Source organism: Nannobrachium achirus (assembly GCF_963921795.1).
Source record: "Nannobrachium achirus genome assembly, chromosome: 16".
Classification (NCBI taxonomy): Eukaryota; Metazoa; Chordata; class Actinopteri; order Myctophiformes; family Myctophidae; genus Nannobrachium; species Nannobrachium achirus.
Window position 1 is genome coordinate 1195006 of NC_137823.1, and position 8871 is coordinate 1203876.

An 8871-nucleotide genomic window follows, 5' to 3' on the forward strand; every position below is an offset into this window, starting at 1 on the left:
GACACCAGTGATGTTGCCATACCTTAGCAACAAGCATGATACATTTATTTTAATATTTCTTTCCCCCAAAATGTCTATGGTTTCTTGGACTGAATATGGCAGCCAGCCTGGAACAGTTGTTCAAATGCAGCTAAACTTGGCAAGTTAGTAAACGTGCCACAATTAACAATAATGAATTGCACCTGTGCAGCTGACCTGCGGAACCTGGGAATATACTATTCTGTCAAGATGGGGAGAATAAAAGTGTGGAGAATAATTATAATACCTTGTTAAATTTTGCATTTGTAGTTATTTTAATATAATTTAACAACATAACCAGCACAGATAGACATTGAGACATTCATGGATTTATATTTTAAAGTAACTTGTATTCTCCGCCCTGGACCCAGGGTATGGCAGCTGCATACCCCTGCCATACCCAACTGACGCCCCTGTATGACAGGCAGAGGCAGCACGCAGCAGTGAAGTGACAGAGTGGCCGTGCTGCTGCTGCTTCTGTGAGCTTGTACCGTTGTACCGGTGGTCAAAGTGCTTCTGTCTTTTGATTTAACATCTCCTGTTGACTGCTTAATTTTGCATAATACTGTATATATTTCCAAAGCCATGGAAGCCAGGCTGAAGCCTACAGAGCAGCAGGTAAAATGATCAATACCACAATGTAGGAAATAGGCTACTCAGTAGAAATAGGTTACTCTTTTACAAGTAAAATTATTAGTATTCAAAATTTACTTGAGTAAAAGCACAGATGTATTGGCATCCATATGTACTTAAAGCACCAATTTCACACGTTTTCAAAATGTATGAGAATCTTTTGAACATATATCTGTACCATATCTGTAGCAGATCTTCAAGCTCACGCCGCCAGTACATTTCTGATGCAATGTGTAACAAAATCAATTTAATTTGTCCAACAAATTTAGCCAAGGACAAGTAAATACAATATCTGATGTCAACAGAAGCAGCTGCGTCTCATGCTACAATTTCAGTGGAATTTTCCCACCTTATCAAACTATTACGTGTCTTACTCCTGTGGGAAAAGTATCACAATTTCTTTTCTACAGAGCAGCAGGTGGCCATATACAGTACAGATGGCAATGTCCTCCCCCTAGTGCAGGGGTTTTCCAAGTGGGTGACGGGGCACCCTGGGGTGCCACGACGGCAGTCCAGGGGTGCCACGAGATAATTTGATAATATTTTTAATTTAAGTACAAAGTTATTTACAGTTACCAAAATGGCTCCTTTCTCAATGTTTTCCTCGCAACATCTCGGGGAGAATAATGGCAAAAAATGGCAAAAATCCCTTTATATAGAGGTGAATTACTTCATTTTCTCAATGAAACACAAATTCATTCAGATGAAATTCATTCAGATGAAAAGATTTAAACATTTTGCCAAAAAAAATGTTAGATCATACTGTTATGCTGAAGATAATACGGCATAAAGGTTTGGGAACCCCTGCCCTAGTGTTCACATTTAACTGCAAATTCAGTTATTTTATGCATAATTGTCCCCAAATTGGAATAGTTTTTTGCAGATTAATCTGATTTACCGTCCATCTGTGATGTGACAAAATATTGTAATTTAGATATGCCTTTTATCATATTTAGGCCTGGGCATATTGAATGCTTTAACTATTGAAAAAATAGCAGATATACAAGCTCACCGCACGGCACTCTTGTAGATCTGCTATTTTTGAAAAAGTTGTGAAAATGTGCGCAAATATTTGAATATATGTATTTTTAAAGCGAACGTTTGTAACTCAATTGCTTCTGGGTGGTCCCTGGAACTAGATATTTTGAGATGGGTGTCCGACTGTCCGTGGCCAAATACATAGCCGAGGGAAGTAGGGGTGCTGGGGGTGCGGCCGCACCCCCTCCCCCACGTTCCACCGCACCCCCCACCGCACCCCCTAAAGGGGGGTTGGGGGAAAAATATTGCCGATCGGCAAGTAGAGGCTCTGACATCAGTGGCGTGAAGTAGGAGCTATTGTTGGCTACTTCTATTTCCAGTACAATTTCAAAATAAACATGTGTTGAATGATCGATTGTGTAGACAAAAAAAAAAGAAAGACTCTTGTTTTGAAATGTGCTTCTGGGCACTGTTTAGAGAGGAAATGGCTTTCAAAGGACTTCCCTTTTAACTTGTCTGAGCGTCTGTCTCTCTGTGCGTAACATGCGTCATGGACTCGGTGAATTATAACAATTTAAGGAATATAAACAGAACACCAAGACAACACAACCTAGGCTATAAAGGCATTAAACATCGCCCTCTGCTAGCCCTGGCGTCCTCACTGGTGAGTCGTGGCTATAGACTTGTAATGATGAATGCTATGTTGTCCCCTACTGTCAGTTGTTTACTTACAGTTGAAGTTGGACTTGTGGATATTTTGTGCTGTGTCCCTAGACACATTTATTTTTATTTTTCGATTTTGTTGCCACATCAGTTTTAATTGAAAATTGTTTGTATTAGTTTATTGTCTATAATAAACAATCAACAGTTTTGACAATATTGTTTTGAATTGTGAAACATTGCTACATTATACAAGTATAGCTTATAATGAGAAAAAACTTTTTGGGGGTAGAATCTGGCATGGCGCACTAGAAATACTGGATTTTACCCCGATAATACCTTTATATACTTACTTTGATGGGTAATCTTGACCTCAAATCATTGAAATAACACCAGAATCAGATTCTACGACCCAGAAAACCCCTAAAAAGTGGTATCATTTATGATTCTAGGCCTTTTCGTTTTTTTTCGGGTGGCAGCCATATTGGATTGCACAAACAGTACCATGGGGCGCCCATCTTGGCACCCATCTTAAAATGATTAAGTATCATATGGACAACATCTGTGCCAAATTTGGCGAATTTGCGAGAATCTGAACCAAACGGTCCTTTTATTGCCCTGGGGCCGACGAGTGTTCAGTGTTGGCATTACTATACTTTGTATACTATACTTTCTGAACACAAACTGATGTTGACCACAGCTCCACAGCATTGTTTGACCACAGCTCCACAGCATTGTTTGATCACTACAAGCCTACAAGTGACTAATTATGTATTTCTGGACACAATAAGCGCATTTCCAAGATGCACCGCAATCTTGGGCAGATGTGACTTATGGGGGCTAGTAGTGTTACTGTAAATAATAATAAAGAAATCGACACAATAAGCCCATTCCCAAGATGCACGCAATCTTTCATGGGCAGATGTGACTTATGGGGCTAGTAGTTTTACTGTAAATACTAATAAAATAAATCACCAGCTTTAGTGTCTAAAAATACATACAGTATTTAGCCACTTGTACGCATGCCCCCGCCCACTGAAATCAAAATCACTAAAATGGCTAAAGCAGTAAATGAAAACATTTGAACACACATCTTTTCTTTTCTTTAATGACTATCTAAAATATGAACCCTTGTTTTAAAATAACAAAGTTGTCCATTAAAGTTCTCTGTGTTGATGTACTGGTATTATATTACCTTGCTTATTGTAAATCGCTCTGGATTAAGAGCGTCTGCTAAATGCTTAAATTGCAAATTGTAAAGGTCTCGTCACATCAAATTTCTATTCTTCTCTTTTCTTTTCTCTCTTTAAACATTCAGGGGATTTCCTGTGGTCGTACCTTATTGTGTAGTATTGTCCTAGTGTTTCCTGTTTTTTGCCTAGTTACTGTTACCTGTCTTGTCTCATCTCCCTGTGATTGTTAGTTTTCTCCACCTGTGTTCTGTTAGTCTCCAAGCCAATCCCTGTGTTGATTGTCTTTGAGTTTCACCTGTGCCTGGTTACCCTGTGTCTATATAAACCCTCAGTCTGTTGTGTTCCCTGCAGATCTTAGATGTTGCTCATTCCAAGTTATGGTCACCTAGTGTTCCTTGTTGTCTCCTGTGTTGCACTGTGACACTCAGAATATAATTTCAAATGTACCAGAACTAGAACTAGGCTGTTTAAACCCAGTAAGACCTGGAACGTATCTGTGTGGCGTTAGACTATTACATGCATTTGGCAACAGACCCCCATCTCAAATTAATGGTCAATCAATCAATCAAATTTTATTTATAAAGCACATTTTACACAACCTTAAGCTGACCAAAGTGCTGTACAGGTGAAAAGAAGTTTAAAAATATACAAAATACAATATGCAGAAAAACATTTACATCAAGAAAAAATGTAAAAACAATCAGAAACTTCAAAAGGCAGCAAAGAAAGATAAGACTAATTTTAGGAGTTAAAAGCCAGAAAAAAAGGTGCGTTTTGAGCGTTTCAATGGATCCACTGTAGTTATTTAGCTATATAAGTTTTTGTTCATATTTTTCAATTGTTCAACATTTAACCACAGACACTTAAAAAAAGGAAATTGTACTTACCGATCTATGGCCATCTAAGGCCATGTTGGGATCATGGCTAATTTTGCATCATTTATGTGACAAACCATTTGATTTAAAAAGAAATGTAAAGTTTAAATTATGGAGATACAAGGTTTCTGCTGTTTGATTGTCCACAGATGCTAGGTTTGATCTCTACCTGCTATCCTAGTTAGCTCTTGTCAGATAAAGGCCTGAATTGTAAATGCTACTGTAGTACTACAGTACTCACAATACTGTATTGTAGTAGGTTGTTGTCACATTTGTTCTTAAAGGACCACCTCACCTCCTTTAAGTCACACTACCATACCAGGAAAGGGTCCACTAGGATGCATCAATTTGTAGTTTTCAACACGCATGTCAGTATTATTCGCATTTTGCATCATACGAGCAGCATGCTGAAATACTAAAATATCTAAAAACACAGATTGAACACAAAAAATAACTCACTAAAATATCTAAAAACACAGATTGAACACACAAAATTGTGTTGATTGTGTCCCAAACAACAATAAAATAAGATCTGGTTGTCCCAGAGGTGAGGTGGTCCTTTACTGATTTGATACATTTTTCTAATCTCTGGATGTATTCATAGAACAAGGATATTTGCTTTTTGGGTAAAATAAAATCATTCTGCTGGACAAATATGAACTACAACAACAATAACAGTGCGACAGAGCTGTGACAAGGAATTTTATTATATAAAAGAATCGCCTCAACACTGGTTGTAAGAACCAGGTTGTAAGAACACTGGTTGTAAGAACATTTGTAACATTTGTAACTAAAACTTTGCTTCTGGGGGGTCCCTGGAACTAAATATTTTGAAATATTTAGAAAAAAATATTTAGAAAAAAATAGCTGTGAGCTTGTATATCTGCTATTTTTCAATAGTTAAAGCACAAAATGTGAGCGGGTCCTTGTACGCAGGGCCCAGACTTTGGTGCGACACTCCTGCTCTCTCTCTCTCCCCCTAGCTCTCTCTTATTCTCGGTCTCAACAGGGAGTGCCACACTGGCCAGTCAGTGATTCTGTTAGGAGGTGGTTCTGGGTTATTTCTTCCCCCTGTCGTCTCCCTCCTATGTCCTCATTTTAACCCTCTGGGGAGGAGGTACTTCTTTAGCTCCCGTGAATGGGCATTGCAAAGGCACATCTCATTGTTTGTTTGTACCCCCGATATACAAGTATACAGGTATACATACTGTACGTATTATGTTTTCCTTGCATACACGTTAAATCCAAACTACTTTATCACTGAGTTACAAAGGAAAACATGCATAACTATGAACTAACATAACTTCCAGTATAAGCGACCGGCAGGGCGCTCGGAAACAACAGACTTTTCAAATGAGGCAGTGTATGATACAACACATACAAAAAAAAGAACTCCTTGCAGACAAAACAAAATAAAATCAGCTCCATTCATTGCCGTGGACACACCAATGTGCGATTCTTGATGTCAGCAATGACAGAAAGAGGAGTAGCCCAATCAATTCTGCAGCCGAGATCCTCTGCGAAAGACAGAACCTCCTTGATGGTTCCTGGGAGGATGGAAAAGATTAAGATAATTTTAGATTTTTAGACTTTGGAGAAATTCATGTTGCTCATTGATGTAGGCAGCCCTGCTTCCTAGAGCTGGGCCAATTTCAGCCTCCACTGGATTAAAGATATTTAATTTACGAAGATAGCTCAACCTCATTGGATCCACTAGAGTGCAACATTGTACACAAATCCTACAAATATGTTGTGAGTTTGTAGATGGGGGCTGTCAGTCGGTAGAGCTCTCGCCTCTGTACCGCAAGGTCATGGGTTCAACTCAGCGTATGAGTAGCACGGCTTGTCGTGCGGCAAGTACTGGGAGCTGATGGTAGGTGTGGCGCTCCACCTCAGCAGTCCATCTCCCAGGGGTCTAGCGCATTGTAACGGGGACAGACTCCCGCGTGTTACAGGCTGTTACCGACAATAAGCCACTCCCGACCTACTTAGCTCATGAATAAAGATCTGTTTGTGTATTTAATGCGTGTCTGCTTGTTCATTACAAAGTGGAATGCCATTTTCATACATACATAAATATACAACATACCAGAGAGGTGCCTTGCACGCGACTGACCCTTGAGTCTCAAGGCTCGAGCAATGTCCACGACGTGATCAAACGTGAGATTTCCATTCTTGACTGTAAGCAAAGAACATGCATTCAATGTCAATCCAACATATTCAGAGAGAGATGGCAGGTACTTGATTAAATTCCAAACATTTAGGTCCCCATTTGCACGTAGAGGCACAGAGTTGTCCATTCGTGTAGGCACATGTGGATGTTTCTAGAGCTGGGTCTATCTGAGCCTCCACTGGATTATACTCAGTCACTCTGACAGAAAGGCATAGTGGCGGGAGGCTGCCATACAATAAAAACCAAACCAAACCAAACCAATTAAATGACTGATAGAGCAAACATGTCGTCCCATCCTTACAAACAGGAAGCAACTACTGACTCCATCTGCTGGTGCCTTTAAACTCGATTTACACTCCATAGCACAAGTTTCATTAGCTTAAAAAAACAGTTATTTTGGTCAAACAAAACCATTGTGCAACATAGTATAAATTAGTCCTACTCTTTAGAAGGGAAAGGCAATAACTAGCACTAATGTCAAGTTTAAACAATGATGGACTAAAGATCTGTAAGTGCTACAGCATTGAACTTACTGTCCTTTAAACTCTTGTTGCGAGGGGACTCGTGCAGGGCAAACAACTCAATCTACAACAAAGAAAAATCAGCTCCTTAAGCCACCATCAACCCAAATCATCCCACATAATCAGTTTGATTTAATCTGAACCAGAATATACCTGTATGAGTAAGATAAAGATCAGGAGAAGACATGTGGAAGTGTTTCTACGTACCTTTGCCTTCTCGCGATTGGTGATGGACACCGTCAGTGTCACCTCAAAGCCTTTCCAGTTCACGCCAGTGACCTCTGTGATTTCATGGCAAAGTTTCTTTTGATCCTGAAAACAGAACATAAGTTAGAGCCTTGTTTTCAAACTATTCATATACAGCCCCAAATGTGTGAAGATACGGTACAACTCACCTTGTGATCACCACCATTCCCATTGAAGTTGGTGGAGATGCTTCTAAAATTTCCTCCTAGGCAAGTCATTTGCGTCACTGTAAATGACAATTCACAGAAACAAAGTTTGCTTTGAACGAATCTCAAACAGTAAAGCCTACACACTACACTATTACCACAGTAATAGAGCCATGTATGAGGACACGCACATCGACACATGAACATGCAGTCACCACTGGAAACGGGACCGTACCTATGTTCCCCAGGTTCTGTTCCCCACTTTCTTACTACCTAAACCTACCCCTAACCCTAACCATAACCTCGCTGCTGTGAGGTGGGGAACATAAGCCCCTTTTCCACAGGCCCAACACCACACCACTCCACTCCACACCACAGCACACCACCCACTTGTGACAGGTTTTCCACTTCAAGGACCTGGGTAGAGTGGTGTGAAAGTGGTACTAAACGTGGTACTAAAAAGTATCCACTCCAGAGTAGGTCTGAGCTAGGCCAAACAGGGCCATGCACTTCATAATTACTGATCACTCACTGACTTTTCATTTAGACCACCAGGATATAGTTGTAATACATGATAATAGATTCTATTGTGTTATAACCACTATTATAACCTATTATAGTGTATTATAATTATCATAGTAATACATTAATACTTTATAGTGTATTGTAATCACAGTTATAATCCATTATAGTGTATTATAATTTAGGATAGTTGTAATACAAATTGATCTTGTATTATAATCACAGTTAAAATGGTAAAAATGTTTCTTACCGATAGGGGTACTTTTGTGTAATGGAAAATGTAGATATTTGTATGTGGTGCGTTGTGGTGTGGTGTAGTGTGGTGTGGTGTGGTGCTAAAGCTGCAGTCGAAAAGGGGCTATAGAGGGGAACATAGAACCTGGGGAACATAGGGTGGACATAGGGTGGGCTATGTGCTTTGGATTAAAAGCGTCTTTGATTGATTGAAGACTTTATTAGAAGTTTGCATAGGAAAAGGTACAGTTTCATGACGGTACAGTTCACTGGTACAAGGTCTACTAAAAGGAGATCCATGAAAAGACTAAGCTTATTTCCACAGGAAACCATTTAAGTATCTCATATAACATTGAATGACAGACGAATAGAACACAGTACTATGCAGTAGATATGTAAAGAAAAGAAAAATGAGAGAACAAAAAAAAGGGAAAACAGTAATTCATAACAAACAGTAAGTATATACAAAGAAGGGGCAGGGGAGGGTAGGGTTGGCTAGGTTAGTTTTTTTTCCGGCTGCTGCCTGTAAGTGGTTTTTCAGGGCAATTTTAAAGGATCCTAGTGATCCACACTCCTTTATGGCCTTCGGTAAGACTTTCCACATTTTGGTGGTATAGCAGAAAAAAGAGTTTGACCCTTTGTTGGTTTTGACTCTGGGTTGACTTGAAAGTG

The 8871-nt window shown here is 39.5% G+C and overlaps 1 protein-coding gene across 1 annotated transcript; it reads right to left on the bottom strand.

Moving 5' to 3' along the window:
* Window positions 1-5785: 5785 nt before the first annotated feature.
* Window positions 5786-7515, bottom strand: LOC308300338 (large ribosomal subunit protein uL11-like; the record flags this gene model as incomplete). The annotated part of the gene is made up of 5 exons (XM_080744154.1): window positions 5786-5904; window positions 6474-6536; window positions 7064-7115; window positions 7259-7363; window positions 7447-7515. The coding sequence occupies 5 exons, from the start codon at window positions 7513-7515 to the stop codon at window positions 5786-5788; spliced, it is 408 nt and encodes a 135-aa protein (XP_080600280.1).
* Between the last annotated feature and the right edge of the window lie 1356 nt (window positions 7516-8871).